Here is a 17,283-nt window from a genome sequence, read left to right on the forward strand (position 1 = left end):
AGGCTCTCAAATTTTAAATCTGCCCGTAGACATGTTTGATTTTTTTTTTTTTTTTTTTTTTTTTTAAATTTTTGTCTTTGTTTTTTGAGACGGTCTCACACTCTGTCACACAGGCTGGAGTATAGTGGTGTGATCTCAGCTCAGTGTAGCTTTGACCTCCCAGGCTCGGTTGATCCTCCTGTCTCAGCCTCCTGAGAAGTTGGGACTACAGGCACATGCCACCATGCCCAGCTAATTTTTGTATTTTTTGTAGAGAAAGAGTTTCGTCATGTTGCCGAAGCTGGTCTCGAACTCCTGGGCTCAAGCTGTCTGCCTGCCTCAGCCTCCCAAAGTGCTCTATGATTATGGGCATGAGCCACTGTGCCCATCTGAGATGTTTGATTTATTTGGAGTTAACCTCTGGGTCACATGGGTTTAAGGATGTCATTGGAAACTTGACAGTGATCTCGGGTAAAATTCTAAAATTGATTGATCAAAGAATGAGAACAACAGTGACCCCTAGAAGCCAGCTTGTATTCATTAAGAATAAATCATGCTAGCTGATAACAATTCTTTTTTTTCTTTAAGCCTTGCCATGATTTTATTTAAATGATTGGTCCAAGTTAAGTATAAAAATATTAGAGAATAGACATAAGCAAAAACAGAAAAAAAGCACATTATCCAGAAATAATTACCATATAGCAGTTTGGTATATATCAGCGCATTTCATTTTTGGAAAGATTCCTAGGTTGCTGGAGGATTGGAATGTGCTACAAAGGTGATGTTTCTTAAGTGCTAAAATTAGGTATTTAATGTTTTCTCATGTGATCCCAAGACAAAAAAAAAATTTGACCTGGCTTTGGAGCTTGTTGAATAATTGCACTCAGGAATTGTAGTAGATCGGTGTTAGTCTATAGGAGGTGTTTTTAGTGACATTCTACAGGGCTGTCAGGGCTGTTTTTGGTTATATTTTGTTTTTGAACATCAATTTGGATGAAGATATAGAAAAGACATGCCTATGAGACTTACATAGTGAATGCTTGCAGGCTGGACAGTGTAGAGAATATTTAGTCAAGGGATTAAAACTAAGAAGTTGAAATCCAGAAATAATAAATAATAATTTAAGCTGAAACTTACATGACACTTACTGTGGACCAGGTACTAGTCTAAGCAATTCTTGCATTAACTCATTTACACATACCATAACCTTACAGGTATTGAAGCATAGAGAAGTCAAATGACTTATCCAAGGTCACACAGCTAGTAGCTAGTAAAGTCAGAGTTTGAACTTAGGCTACCTGGCTTCAGAGTTCGTAAACTTTAATCATTGTATCGCATTGCCTGCAAAACAATTAAACCCCATATTTCGGTTATTAAAAATGAGATTTAACAGTTTATTTGGAAACAAAACAAGTATGAATCTACAAACTGGTACTGTGGCTGCCAGATTAGTTCATGCAATCTTGGACTTCGTTATGAGAACTGGGCAGACCAGGTCATCTTTCATCTGTCCCACCCTCTTACTCCATTTGAACTGTCCTGGTTCAGGCCCTTATCCCATCTCTTGCCTTGACTATTACAATAGCACCCTAGTTTATCCTGCTAGAATGGTCTTTTAAAAAACTGCAGTTCTGATTGTGTTACTCCCTTACTTAATCCCTTTGTCCAATACAGGTTGCAGATTTGCTTCCCATTTCCACTTGCAGGCATGTGTGTTTTGGAGGACTATACAGTGGTATTCTTTTTATTTTCTCTTTTTTAAAATCTGAATTCATTGGCTACATTTAAGAGATTATATATAAAAGGAGGGCATAACCCCTCTTAGCTGTAGTCCTTCTAGGCCCTCGAACTCATTTAAATCATTGGCCTGATCTCTTTGGCACTTGCATTTCAGCCTTTGGCATAAAGGCTAATCATCTTTCCTAGCATGTAGTGCCTAGATCTGAAAATAGTCCCCTTTATGTAAATTTGGCCAGTACGGAATATAATAAAACTATTACATTAATTTATTTACAAAACATTTACAAGGTTCCTGCCTTGCCCCTGTCACTGTATTCAGTGCCCAGGACTGAAAAATGAAGATAACACAGTCCCTGCTCTCAGAGCCCGGCAGAGGAATGACAGATATTTTAAATATCGTGGGTATAGTGACAGAAGCATCTACAGAATTTAGGATGGTGCATTTCTCTTGTGGGGAAGGATGTTTTGAAAAGGAAGTCCCAGAGAACAGATGCATTGAAAGATGTTTACCATTGGGCCGGGCGTGGTGGCTCACACCTGTAATCCCAGCACTTTGGGAGGCCAAGGCAGGCGGATCACTTGAGGTCAGGAGTTCAAGACCAGTGTTGACAACATAGTGAAACCCCGTCTCTAGTAAAAATAGAAAAATTAGCTGGATGTGGTGGCGCACACCTGTAATGCCAGCTACTCGGAAGGCTGAGGCAGTTCTCGAGAATTGCTTGAACCCAGGAAGTGAAGGTTGCAGTGAGCTGAGATCGTGCCACTTCACTCCAGCCTGGATGATGGAACAAGATTCTGTCTCAAAAAAAAAAAAGATGTTTACTGTTGGAATGGCTGTGGGTTGGGGGGGCTTGGAAGGAAAGGAGATAAGGGAATGTTCCTCAAACAGTACACCCTCAGCCTCTGCACTTGCTGTAACATTTCAGGGGCCTCAAACCTACCACCCAAACCTTACCAGTTAATTGCTCTTCCCCTTGTGTCTCTGGTGTCAGCCACGCTGAATTAAATTCCCCAAATGCAGCATTGTTTTGTTAGCTTGTTCACTCCCTCCCTCCTTCCCTCTCTCCCTCTCTTTCTCCCTCCCTCCTTCCCAATAAACAACTATTTTATACTCTTTATGTACTAGGCACTGTTCAAGGGGCGGGGGATACAGCAGTAAAAAATCACAAACACAAAAAACTATGCTTCTGATGTCACACATCCTACTTTATGGTAAGAAGAATCAGTGTAAATAAATTTACAAGTAATCAGGTGGTTAAATGTGCCAAGAAGAAAAGTAAGTAGGGTATCTTACCTTAGAGATGTCCAAAGATGGAGTGAGTTGTCTTGGGAGGAAGTGACTGTCATTCCTGTCATTAGAAGTGTTTGAACGGAAGCTGAGTGACTACTTGCTAGATAACGTCTGCATTGAGTGGGAGGTTGGACTAGATGATCTCTAAATCCTTTCCAACATGAAGAATCTCTATATGCTAGCTGGGTTCCTAACTCTTGAGTTTGCATATCCAAATTACATGAATTTGTGATTCTGGGAAAAATAATGTAAGCCCTGTAATTAAATAGAAATGTGCAAGAATTTGATGGTGAGACTTACACAGCCTAAGATTTTAAAACAGGTAACTACAAGTGGTCAGGAGGAAGCTGCTTGAAAATAGCTCTTGGCCAGGGCCAGTGGCTCGCATCTGTAATCCCAGTACTTTAGAAGGCTTGAAGGGCAAAGTGGGAGGATGGCTTGAGTCCAGGATTTTGGGACCAGCCTGGTCAGCATAGAGACCCCCTCTCTCCAAAAAAAAAGAAAAAAAAAAAAGAAAAATTAGCCAGGCATGGTGGCGTGTGCCCGTAGTCCCAGCTGCTTGGGAGGCTGAGGTGGGAGGATTGCTTGAGGCTAGGAGGTGGAAGCTGCAGTGAGCGTGGTTGCTCCACTGCATTACAGCCTGGTAGACCCTGTCTCAAAAAAATAAAAAATTTAAAAAAAATTGCTCCCATTATCCTTTAGATCAGAGATTGGAAAATTCTGGCAGACAGGCCCACTGTCTTTTTGCTTTTAAATTTTTAATAATTTATTTAAATAGAGACAGAGTCTTGCAGTATTGCTAAGACTGGCCTTGAACTCCTGGCCTCAAGCAGTCCTCCCCCCATATCCTCCCAAAGTGCTGGGATTACAGGCGTGAGCTGCCATGCCCTGCCCACTGCCTGTTTTTGTAAGTCAAGTTTAATTGAAACATAGTTATTTTCATCCACTTCTGTACAGTATGTATGTGGTTGCTTCATCACTACATTGTCAGGGTTCAGTAGCTGGAATAGAAACCTTAGATCCTATAAAGCCTAAAATATTTACTCTCAAACTAAGTTTGCATACTTACATGTATACTGTCAAACTTTAAAAAAAAAGTTTGCCGACCCCTCTTTAAATGACTATTGGGAACAGGAAGTGAATCATGGCAGCTGTGTTAGGAGAAGGGGCAGGGCAGGCCTGATTATGTTCTATTTCAGACCTTCCTGATCTGCCAGGACAGGAAGAAGAGCCACCCTCCAGAATGCTGGATGGGGCCACTTGGAGCTGGGTTCAGGAACTTTGATAGAAAGAGCCCTGAATGAGAGACAGTTGGCGCTGTATCTTGCTAGCATGAATTAGAACTGAGCCAGGTACTAATGTAGGGGAAGTTGGCATGAAAAAGTGAGACTGTCCTTCCCTTTGTAAAAACCTTCCTATGATTTTCCAAGATTTAATATAAACAATTTCCTTCTCAGACCCCACCCTTAGGCACATTTAATTACTTCTTCTGAGCTTCCGATGTATATGTATGATAGTACAATATGCTAAGGAAAAAAAGAAAAGCAGGATAGAAGACGGGACGCAAAAGGGTGGGTGCTATCTTATGTAAGATGGTCAGGGAAGACTTCAGGCAAAGGTAAGGTTTTCTACTTATCTTGGCAAAATGTTGGGTGCATCATAGGTGTTCTCTAAGTGTCTGCTAAATAAATGCATTTTGCCTGGATAAACATACTTAACAGAGAGTAAGGGAGACAGTAGGAAGAGAGGCGTACTTTGCTTTTGGATGATCTGGGAGGCAGCAAAGCATTTCTTACTTTGGCTATGCTTAGGGCCAAAAGGTCAGAGATAAGTGACCTCCTAACCCCATTTTCAGTCGAGTTCCTTGTTTACTCTGGGGAGAAAGGATGATCTTAGTGAATCACCATTTTTAGGAGGATTCTCCCCGATGAAACGTACTTTAGGTAGGCACAGGACTTTTCAAAGTGTTTTTGCTAACTTTATTGCATAGTGTTGCTGTAAGGTAGTTGAGTTGATATTCTTTTATTTCTTCAGAGGAACTAAAGCATAGAGAAAATCAGTGACTTGGCCAAACAGTATAGTATTCTTAAAAGAATATAAACTTTGGAATTGGACCTAGATTTGCTCTATCCTTGCTAGCCGTGTACTTTGGGAAAATTTGAGAGTCCCTGCCCCATAAGGTTATTGTGAAAGCTGAATAGAGGAATACTAGGTACTGTTTGTTGTGACTTATGTGCAAGGTGTTGTGCTAAGCATTTTACATGCCCAGGGATTACCGTATTGTGTTTGTGCAGACACTGAGGGAAACCTCCATGGAGTAATGTAAGAACATGTAAAGTAAACGGTAGATCTGGGATTCCTGCAGAAATCATGTATATAAGGTACTTAGTATTGCCTGTAGTATAGTAGTGCCCTATTTGTGGTTGTACTTATTTGTTCCTTTATACTCTTTTGTCATTGTTAGTTTGTTTATAGAGTAGTGCTCAGAACTCCTCATTTTGTAAAAATGCTTAAGAGTTTATAAGGAGGTGATTTTGCATAATGGGAAGAATCCTGAATATAGTCAGGAGACTGAAGTCCTTGACTTTGCTAAACTGTTGGAGAAAGCACAGAATTTACTTCTGAGTCCGTTTCCTTGTTTCTAAATTAAGGGGATTGGATGAAGTAAGTGATTTTATTTTAAATAAAAGCTATGTAGATCTCTTTATTTAATAAAGTCATATAGGGGAAGCCCAATATGGTAAGAAGCTAAAATCAGTTGCTTTGGTTGAGTAAGTGGAAAGGAGCCTGGAGTTCAGCCTGCTCAAAATATCTCCCCGGCCCTCTTTCCCCTAAATGACCCCAAGGGGATTTGCTGAGTCTAGTTTGAAAACCAGTTGACTAAATGATCTTTAGCTACCTTCTGACTCTGAAATCTCATTCTGAGGAGTGGAGGAAGATCCAGAAATGTTTTCTACTACTTCTGCAACACTTGGTCCAATAACTGGAGCTGGACATCCTGTGAGTGCTGTGGTTTTTTGATATCTGTGTCCTGTTTGTGTGGCATAGACCTGCAAGAAAGGACTTCCCAGCAGGTCAAGGGGAGAGTATTGTGGTTGAGACATTGTGCAGGTGGCACAGGGCTAGGGATGAGATCCTTCAGAGCATTACGACAGGGCCTGAGAGTCTGTGCTGTCTGTTCACTCTTGCCATCTGTTTTCTCCTTTGTAATCCGTGATTAGATCATGATCATTCTTATTGTTTTCTGTTAATGGTCATTGCCAAGGGACTGACAAGCTATTTGAAAATTAGGAGACTCACTCATCAGTCAAATTCATGGAATTTTCAGCATTCACTGTGTTCTAGGCTCTCTGCTGGGTACTGAGAATATAGTGGTGACACAAGTTGAAGAGAAGAATTGAGTAAATAAAGCTTCAATAGAGTGTGATAGGTTCTGTGGTGGGAACCATACAGCAGACTGTGAAATCGAAAAAGAGAGGCCCTGATTCTGGCCTGGGGTTTGAAGAAGGCACTCCAGAATTTTCCAGAAGGATGCCTTGTCTAAGATGGGATCTGAAGAAATGAGAAGGAATCAAACTAGTGAGGGCCCAGAGGGAAGAGGGAGGGCGAGGATGTAGATGAAGAGGCTGGCGGGGCCAGATCATGAAGGGCTTTGGGTGCCATCATGGGGAATTTGGACTATCCTAACAGTAGCCAGGACCTTTAGAGGGTTTTAAGTAGTGATGTGTAATACCTGCTTTCTCTGTATGTGTCCAGTAAGTATTTGCTGCATATTTACTGGGTTTAGCTTTTTCATTGCCTGTACTGGTTGGTTGATATCATCCAGAGTCTTGAATAGAACATACAAAATTGGCACTAAACGCCAAATAAATAAAACAGTGGTATAATTCCCAGACTCTCCTAATTCAGAATTATGATAATTTATAGATGGGGCTATACTAAAGTTTAACATTTCCTTCTTTTGAAAAAGAGATTGTGAAAACTATAGTATAAGCTAGTATAAATAAGATGTGCTGAGAGAATGCTACAGTTTGAGGATAAGCTGGGTTTTCTTTAACAGCTTTATTGAGATATGCTTTATGTATCGTGAAGTTTATCTCTTTAAAATATACAATTTAATGGTTTAAGCGTATTTATGACGATATGCTGTTTTAAAGCACTTTATAGATGCATCATATATCATTTGTCTTCCGGTGACTATGATGGGAACACAGATCCTTTGTATCATACACTCATTTAAAATTGGTATGTGGTCTAAACTTAGTTAAGTCCCCCCAAACCAACACTGTGTATAAATTGACAAGGTTTTAATTGTACCACTGGGCAGAAGGCCAAAGGCAAGAGTTTTTAAAAGGGAAAAGGTTTCCTTCTAAAAACATACACATAGAAGGTTTTTTCCCTCTATGTTTTTGAGAATGAGGAAGCAGGTAGGCTGGGGAAAGGAGAAGGGGGACCAAAAGAGGCAAAGATGAGAGGACAGAGAAAGATGTACCCAGAAAAACCGAGTGATGGACAGGGAGCTGTAATCCGGTGGGCAAGACCTGAATGGAAGGGGGAGGCTTGGTCTTTTCAACAGCTTCAAGCATTGGTGTTTTTGAGGAGCTGAGCTTGAGCCCCATCTGGTGGCTCTAGGCTTATAGTGCAGCCATTAGAAGAATCAGGCTTGGAGAGAATTGGCATTTGGCGTCTCCGCCAGGCCCAATTACAGTTGTTTTTCTTTTGCCCTGAGCTTTCTCATAGGATCATTGTTGGAGTCATTTCTTCCCTCTACAGTGGTGGCTGTTTTTCTCTTATGTCTCAGACTGTGTTTCTTCACTCTTATCCGTGAGTTTTAAATGCAATCTTACTGGACAACATCACCTAATACCCTATTGTTGCTGTCATCTATTGATGCCCTGAGTCATTGCCCCTACCTTCTCAACAACTTCAGATTCTGTCTTAACGTCACTCTTTCCAGCATTATTCCTGTTAATTTGTGGTGCTCACATGCTGGTGACCCTTGTAACACCTTTACCTCTCAATTATTTCTCTCTTCCAATGATCTTGTTTTCTACTTCTCCCTACTCCCCCATAGGATTCCTATAATTATACTTCGTTTTTGACATTATCAATAACTACAGTCCCTCCATGATTTCAATTCCTTGAAGTCCCTCTCTGATTTCTGTCTTCTATATTTCAGGCTTAATTTCCTCTGGTACCTGGTACCCTTACTCCAACAAGCCTTCAAGTCCCCTTCAATTCATTAATTTCTATTATATTTTCACTATTCGTCACCTCCTTCTATACAGAGTGAATTTAAAGTCCCTCACACACATCCTCTGCTCTCCTGTCCTTCTCTTACTTTGTTATGCAGTGCTTCGACCTGGTTCAGTCCAACTCTGGTTTCTCTATTCTTTCGTCTGTTCAACCAGCTGAACAAGACTGGAGAAAAAGATAGAACTTTGTTAATTGGTTTCACTTCAAATCGTTACCAGGAATTTTAAGTAGGCCCTTACACATCTTATACACATCTCATACACATGTCCCAAATGAAACTCTTCATCTTCCTTCTCAGACTGCTCCATCTGCAGTCATCTCCATTTGAATTGATGATAACGCTGTCCATCTACAAATTCAGCCCAGCCACCTTAGAGTCTACCTTAATTCCTACCTATCTATCTACCTACCTACCTATCTATCTGCTTATTTATTTAGAGATAGGGTCTTGCTCTGTCACCCTGGCTGGAGTACAGTGGCACAGTCATAGCTCGCTGAAACCTTAAACTCCTGGGCTCAAGCAGTCTTCTTGCCTCAGTCTACCAAATAGCTGGGACTACAGGTGTATGCCACTGCACTTTCTAATTTTATCTTATTTTACCTTTTTATAGAGACGGGATCTTACTGTGTTGTGCCCAGGCTGGTCTTGAACTCCACCTCAGCTTCTCAAAGTGCTGGGATTATAGATATGAGTCATTGCACCCGGCTTCCTAATTCCTTTCTTTGCTTCATGCTTAACATGTAGTCTAAGAGCAGATCCTTTGGTCGTACCTTCCTACAGCCAGAATTCTGACCATTTCTCAACTGTCTTGGTCATGTGCTCTTGGAACGCATGTATTGTCACCATCCTGATCTAGGCCATAACTGTGTTTTGGTTGGATTACTACAATAGCCTCCTATTTGGTCTTCCTGCTCCCACCCATATCCCCTATAGTCCATTCTACTTGCCACCTACTTAAAAGTTTCTGCTGAGAAGTGGTTCAGTTGTTATTATAGATTGTTTTTGTGTTTGGGATGTTTTTGCTTCCTCCAAAATTCGTGTTGAAACTTAACCCCCAGTGCAACAACTTTAAGAGGTAGGACCTTTAAGGAGGTAATATTAGGGATCAGCACCTTTAAAAAAGGGTCTGAGGGAGCGAGTTCAACCGTTTTCGTTCCATTCCTTCTTCCCTGTGAGGAAACAGCATTCTAGATGTCATCTTGGAAGCAGAGACTGAGCCCTCAGCAGACACCAAACCTGCTGGTGCCTTGATCTTACATTCCCAGGCTCCAGAACTGTGAGGAAATACATTTCTATTCTTTTTGGAGATGGAGTCTTGCCCTGTTGACCAGGCTGGAGTGCAGTGGCACGATCTCAGCTCACTGCGACCTCCATCCAGCGGGTTCAAGCAATTACCCTGCCTCAGCCTCCCGAGTAGCTGGGATTATAGGTGTGCGCCACCACACCCGGCTAATTTTTGTATTTTTAGTAGAGACAGGGTTTCATCATGTTGGTCAGGCTGGTCTTGAACTCCTGACCTCAAGTGATCCTCCTGCCTTGGCCTCCTAAAGTGCTGGGATTACAGGCGTGAGCCACTGCACCTGACCAATTTCTGTTCTTATAAATTACTACCTCAGGTATTTTGTTACAGCAGTACAAATGGACTGAGACAATGGTCTTTTTTTTCTTTTTGCTTTTTAAAGATTTTCTGTTTGTGGTATGTTCTTCCTTATCCTTATGATGTGTCTAGGTGCAGATTTAGTTTTCTCCTGTTGGGACATTGCTTCCTGAATGTGAGGTTCCATATCTTTAATCAACTCTTGAAAATTCTTACCTGTTGGCTCTTCAGATATTGCCTGTTCCCCATTCTGTATCCTATCCTTTTGGGCTGCCTGTTAAACTTCCTTGTTTTGGACCTTTTTAATTTATATTTCCCCTGTCTGTTAACCTCTCTTTTACCTTTTCCATCTTTTTAACTCTGTGCTTTTTGTAATTTCATATCTCTCTTGATCACTATTTTTTAATATCTTCCTTTGCCTCTAATATGCCATTTCTCTTTTCTATTTGTAGCTGTTGTATGTGGTTAATTTTCAGATCTTCTGATCTTTGTTGATAGCACCTTGTTCCTTTCTCCTGTTTTTTCATTCCTTCTTTTATGACTTTAAACATTGGAATGTACTTACTGTATGGTTTCTAGCCAATAATCTTAGTAACTTTGGTTCTTTCTGGTATAAACTTGCTCTGCCCAGTTATAGTAAAAGATGGATCTTTATGTGTTTTGTAATTTTTAGTTATAAGCTTGGGTTCAGCTGGACTTTAATCTGTGGGAATCCTGTGTGACCTCTGTAGAGAGGAGCTCCCTTCAGAGTACTTTTGTTTGCTCAGCTAGGTTTCCCAGGGATATTACTAGGCTGATGGCCATTTTATGCTAGTTTCTCAGAACAGATAGGTTCTGGACCACTCAGGTGGTATAAATTTGAACTCTGAATTCAAGTGAGAGCAGGTCTAAGATGACAAATTCTCTAGGGATAATCCTCCTTTAACTCCTAATGGAGCCCAGGTCCTGTTATCTCCCTGTATCAGGGAGGTGACTTTTTTCACTAGTTTTCCTGAAGCTGTAGTTCTCCAATAGTCCTTGCTTTAGATTGGGGACTGAAGTCTCATTTTCAACTTACCACCTCTATTGGGCCCAGACTCTTGTCTCTTATACCTGCATGATTGTTAGGACCCAGACTCCTTGGTTCTGGAGATCAGCAAGACACTAATAAGGACAGCTCAGTGGTAGTTTAAACTTACTATTCTTTTTCATTTAGTCTTCTTTTCTTCTGGTTTTAGCTGGAATGTCACTTACTTTCTGTGTGATCAACTATACATTTTAAGTGATTGTTACATTTTATTCAGTATTTTTAGCTGTTTTATAGTATTAGAGGTTTTCCAGTCTATCTGGTTTGCCATAGTGGTGGAAGTGGAAGTCTGTTGTCTGCCTTTTAATTTCGTAGGACTTATTGTTTATGAAGGCTGTTTAAAATACCTTTATTAATCCATTCTCCTGTTTTAAAAATGAGAAAATTACATTAAAAAACTAAACCTTCCCCTTTCTCTCTTTCCTTGGGGTATTATTATATGTTTGGTATATATCCCTAGTGAAATGGCTTTCAAAGAAACAAACCAGTCTTCATATCACCCTTAACATCTGGGACATTTGTCTTACAGTGCCAAAGGATACATTTTGTAGAAGCTGCCTGTTGCCTGGGTCGGGCCAACTCACACCTGAATTCCACTTACAAATACACTTTTGGGAGAAGAGATGTTGAAAACGGGCGTGGAGAGATTGCTTTAGTATATTGTGAAGCTCACCATTTATAGCAAGGCAGATGGGTTAATTTGTATCACTTTTAAGTCACAATAGCTCATAAGAGATAATCTTTTTTTTTTTTTTTTTTAAATAATCTTAGGTTTGTTTATTGCTTTGTTACCAAGATCTTCCACATATTGTCTCAGAACAACACTGGGGAGAAATATGGTAGACATCATTATGCCCATTTTACCACTAAGTAAAACTGAGGCTCAGTTTACATTGTTAATGACTCTCCTGAGATTATGCAGGTTGCAGGTGGTAATGATGTTACTATACCCTGCCATGAGAATTGAGGCTTCTTATACGTCTTTTTGCCATGCTGCCACTGGTGACATTCTTTATTAGGGCGAAACGAGGTATCAATATCGGCCATAAAGAACCAGTGTTTTCTTGCAGGTTTATTTGTCATTCATTCAACGAGTTTGAGCCCCTCCTATGATCCAGGCACCAGGAACAGATAGGAGCTCTTTTCTATAACTGGGAGCTAACATGCAGGTTTTACATTTGCTGACTGACGTGCTTTCTACTTTGCTTCCATAGATTGATGATGGTCTCCAGCTGTCAAAGAAGATTGTGGTTGCCAAGAGAAAGGTAACCATTTCTCATCCCCTTGAGTGGAGTTGGATGCCTCTAGGAGTCCACATTGGCTGGCAGTAGACATGGCCGAATTTACAAGCTACAAGGAGACGGCCTCCAGCCGCCACTTGCGATTTAAGCTACAGAGTCTAAGCCGCCGCCTTGATGAGTTGGAGGAAGCCACAAAAAACCTCCAGAAAGCAGAGGATGAGCTCCTGGATCTCCAGGACAAGGTGATTCAGGCAGAAGGTAGCAACTCCAGCATGTTGGCGGAGATTGAAGTGCTGCGCCAGCGGGTGCTGAGAATTGAAGGCAAAGACGAGGAGATTAAGAGAGCAGAGGATCTGTGTCGTCTGATGAAGGAGAAGCTTGAAGAGGAAGAAAACCTCACCCGGGAGCTGAAATCTGAGATTGAGCGGCTTCAGAAACGAATGGCTGAATTAGAGAAGCTGGAAGAGGCCTTCAGCAGGAGTAAGAATGACTGTACCCAGCTGTGCTTGAGCCTGAATGAGGAGAGAAATCTGACCAAGAAAATCTCCTCTGAGCTAGAAATGCTCAGAGTCAAAGTGAAAGAACTAGAATCTTCTGAGGACCGCTTGGATAAAACTGAGCAGAGTTTAGCGTCAGAGTTAGAAAAGCTGAAATCGTTAACTCTGAGCTTTGTAAGTGAGAGAAAATACTTGAATGAAAAGGAGAAAGAAAATGAGAAATTGATAAAAGAACTCACTCAAAAACTAGAGCAGAACAAAAAAATGAACCGAGATTATACAAGGAATGCTTCTAATCTGGAAAGAAATGACCTTCGGATTGAGGATGGCATCTCTGCTACACTGCCGTCCAAAGAATCAAGAAGGAAGGGCGCTCTGGACTACCTAAAGCAGGCAGAGAATGAAACAAGAAACAAATCAGAAAATGAAAAGAACCTCAATCAGGAAGACAACAAAGTCAAAGACCTTAACCAGGAGATTGAGAAACTTAAAACACAAATCAAACACTTTGAATCGTTGGAAGAAGAGCTTAAGAAAATGAAAGCCAAAAATAATGACCTTCAGGATAATTACCTAAGTGAGCAAAATAAAAACAAATTATTAGCCAGCCAACTGGAGGAGATAAAGCTACAAATCAAGAAACAGAAAGAGTTAGAAAATGGGGAGGTAGAAGGGGAAGATGCTTTCCTGTCCAGCAAAGGCAGACATGAGAGGACTAAGTTTAGAGGCCACGGAAGTGAGGCTCCTGCGTCCAGGCACACAGCACGGGAACTGTCTCCTCAGCATAAGCGGGAACGACTCCGGAACAGGGAGTTTGCTCTCAACAATGAAAACTGTTCTCTGAGCAACAGGCAGGTTTCTTCTCCCAGTTTCGCCAACAGGAGGGCAGCAAAAGCTTCTCACATGGGGGCGAGTACAGACAGTGGAACTCAGGAGACAAAGAAAACTGAAGACCGATTTGCACCCGGATCCTCCCAGAGCGAAGGGAAGAAGTCTAGGGAGCAGCCCTCAGTGCTGAGTCGCTACCCCCCCGCTGCTCAGGAGCACAGTAAAGCGTGGAAGGGGACTCCCAAGCCGGGCACCGAGAGCGGACTGAAGGGAAAAGTGGAGAAGACAACACGAACGTTTAGTGACACCACCCACGGATCTGTTCCCAGTGACACATTGGGTAGAGCTGACAAGGCTTCTGACACCTCCTCTGAGTCTGTCTTTGGCAAGAGGGGACATGTACCTGGCAATGGAAGTCAAGTAACTCACGCTGCAAACTCTGGCTCTTCTAAGGCCATTGGAGCTCTGGCCTCATCTCGAAGATCCTCCTCAGAAGGGTTCTCTAAAGGCAAAAAGGCTGCCAATGGCCTTGAGGCCAATACCAGTTCCTCAAATTCCAAGGCTCCTGTTTTATCAAAGTATCCTTATAGCTCTAGAAGCCAAGAGAACATCCTTCAGGGATTTTCAACCTCACATAGAGAAGGGGTTGATCAACCTGCAGCAGTTGTGATGGAAGACAGCAGTCAGCATGAAGCCTTGAGGTGTCGAGTCATCAAATCCAGTGGCAGAGAGAAGCCAGACTCAGATGATGACTTGGACATAGCATCTCTTGTTACTGCCAAGTTGGTAAATACAACCATCACTCCAGAGCCCGAGCCCAAACCACAGCCTAACTCTAGAGAAAAGGCCAAAGCCCGAGGGGTACCTAGAACCTCCCTGTTTGAGAATGATAAAGATGCTGGAATAGAGAATGAATCTGTGAAATCTGTCAGAGCCTCCACCAATGCCATGGAGCTCCCAGATACCAATGGTGCTGGGGTAAAAAGCCAAAGGCCCTTTAGCCCCAGAGAGGCGTTGCGATCTAGAGCCATCATCAAACCTGTTATTGTTGATAAGGATGTGAAAAAAATCATGGGAGGATCTGGAACAGAGACTACGTTGGAGAAACAGAAACCTGTCTCCAAACCAGGGCCAAACAAAGTGACAAGTAGCATTACTATCTATCCCTCTGACAGCAGCAGCCCCAGAGCTGCTCTGGGTGAGGCCCTGAGGGAGAGGCACACATCCACCAGCAATATCCAGGTGGGGCCGGCAGAGCTCACATCATTTAGCAACCATGTCAGCTCCCCTTTTGAGCTCTCCATTCACAAACATGACATCACCCTGCAGCTTGCAGAAGCGGAGAGAATGGCAGATGGGCCCCTGAAGAACAGGCCAGAAACAGTGGTCTCTCGGAGCAGCATTATAATCAAGCCATCGGATCCTGTGGAGAGGAATAGCCATGCACCTCCAGCGGAGACAATCAGGTGGAAAAGCCATAGTGCCCCTTCAGAAGTGGGCTCCTCAGATGCCAGACATGTTACTGTGCGGAATGCCTGGAAGAGTAGGCGAGACTTGAAATCTTTAGAAGACCCCCCAACTCGAATAGGTAAAAATATGGAATCTGCCAATACCAATGCCTACACCCAGAGGTCTTCCACAGACTTCTCAGAACTTGAACAGCCCAGGGCCTACCTTATTGAGCAGGGCACTCGAAGGGTAGGACCAAGTTCAGGGGATGCCCCTGAGCCCTCCTCCAGAAGGACCCAAAGTAGCCTCACTGTGTCAGAGGTGCTTACCCGTCGGAATCGGGTAGGAGACACCATCACTGTCGCAGCCTGGAACCACTCAGCAGGCATGGTGAGTTCCAGCCTCTCTGCCCTCTCTCTTTTCTCTCTCCCTTTTCCTTCTTTGCTTTTCCTTTTTCCCCTCTCCTCTGGCCTGTGTGACCCAGGATCCTGAGAACTGAGTAGAACTGGGTTCCTTAAAGAACTGTTGAAAAATCAGGTGGGTTTGACCTTTCTCCTAAAGAAGGTTTTTAGCAGCATGACTTTTCAAAATCCTTTTTCCAATTTGTTGTCTTCATTTTGCTCTCACATATGAAGGCGACACAAAAAGGAAATATGTCTTCTCTTCGCTTGGTTTGCCAGAGCAGCTAAAGGAGCTCCCTGTAGGACCTCAGAGCAGCACGAAAAGCACAAGCAGCAGCTATAGCTGCTGGGGAGCTCTGAGCGACAGGAGGCCTGGTGCCCTTTCTGTAGAACACAGCGATGGGGAGCCAGGTCAGCAAGTTCTCGGCTGCCTCAGTTAGCAGATCTTCACAGGCTGCTGGCCTCTCAGGGATGAGGAGAGCCGGGGCTTACACTGGGCCTATTTTAGATAAGCTTATACCCAATTCCAAATGACACTTTCTTTTGACCCCCCCAGACAGCTGTCTGTCTCATATCATCAGTCTGAGGGCAGGGCTGGTTCAGTATGGCTCATTACAGCTTTGATAAATCCAGAACCACCTGCCTTATGTGAGTGTTAGGGTCGGAGTGTCAGAACAGCATCTGGAGAAGCCCTTGGGAGTGTCTTTTCAGTAAGAAACCCGTGATGATGAAAAACTCTTTGGACCTGGCCACAGTGCTCCCTTCTTTTACAAAAAGCAGATGACTATTAACTTGAAAAGCCTGTGACTCTTTACAGGGTACTTAACACTGGACAAAAGTACTTCACTACCCACTGTGTCATTCAGTCCCTTGAATATCTGCCTGGGGGCAGATACTATCCCCATTTTTCAGATATAGAAGCTAAGGGTCAGAAACACAAAATATCTTACCCAAGGTTACCCAGCTTAATTACTGGAAGAGCTAAGACTTGAATCCAAGATTCCTGTCTCTAAATCCAATGTTCTTTCTACTCTGCTAACCTTTCTCACTCATGCCTATGTTATTCTTTGATCTGCATTTGCTTGGGAGAACCAAGGAGAACATTAAAAAGATAGAATTCTGGCCAGGCATGGTGGCTTACACCTGTAATCTCAGCACTTTGGGAGGCCGAGGTGGGCAGATCACAAGGTCAGGAGTTCAAGGCTAGCCTGGCCAATATAGTGATACCCCATCTCTACTAAAAATACAAAATTAGCCAGGTGTGGTGGCACATGCCTGTAATCCCAGCTACTCAGGAGGCTGAGGCAGGAGAATTACTTGAACCCGGGAGTGGCTGAGGCAGGAGAATTACTTGAACCCAGGAGGTGGAGGTTGCAGTGAGCCGAGATCGCGCCATTGCACTCCAGCCTGGGCAACAAGAGCGAAATGACGTCTCAAAAACAAACAAACAAAAGAAACCAGGTGTGGGGTGGTACGTGCTTGTAATCCAAGCTACTTGGGAGGCTGAGACAGGAGAATTGCTTGAACCGGGAGGCAGAGGTTACAGTGAACTGAGACTGTGCCATTGCACTCCAGCCCGGGAGACAGTGCGAGACGTCATCTCAAAAAAAAAAGGTAGAATTCTAGGAATAGGGAGAAAGACAGCTATTTGGGCCCCAGAAGCTTTGGACATTTAAGAGGAGAGAAAAAGGATGAGAGACGGGCATGTGAGCTTTCTGGTAGTTTGTATGTGGGAAGGAGGAAGAGAGCTGTCCGGACCTCTCTTCAGCTCCCCACCAAGGATGTGGATGGGTCTCATCCCCAGAATCATGCAGCCTGCATGCACGTGCAGAACTCAGACTGCTGGCCCCTCCTCAGGGGTACCAGTCCCATGCACCTATTCCAGGCTCTGTCCTCTGTAAGGCTCCTGTTCTGTTGTGAGCCTCCTCCTAGCCTAC

The 17,283-nt window shown here is 43.0% G+C and overlaps 1 protein-coding gene across 5 annotated transcripts in view; it reads left to right on the top strand.

The window, feature by feature from the left end:
* The window catches only part of LOC105494414 (leucine zipper protein 1), a 95,212-nt gene that overhangs the window by 73,579 nt on the left and 4,350 nt on the right, over window positions 1–17,283 (top strand). For all 5 annotated transcript variants that reach the window (XM_011762802.3, XM_011762805.3, XM_011762803.3 and 2 more), the window contains one exon: window positions 12,145–15,335. In XM_011762802.3, the coding sequence (XP_011761104.2) occupies window positions 12,264–15,335 (3,072 nt within the window). In that variant the 5' untranslated portion in view covers window positions 12,145–12,263. The remainder of the gene's footprint in view (window positions 1–12,144; window positions 15,336–17,283) is intronic.

This window comes from Macaca nemestrina, chromosome 1, assembly GCF_043159975.1.
Source record: "Macaca nemestrina isolate mMacNem1 chromosome 1, mMacNem.hap1, whole genome shotgun sequence".
NCBI lineage: Eukaryota > Metazoa > Chordata > Mammalia > Primates > Cercopithecidae > Macaca > Macaca nemestrina.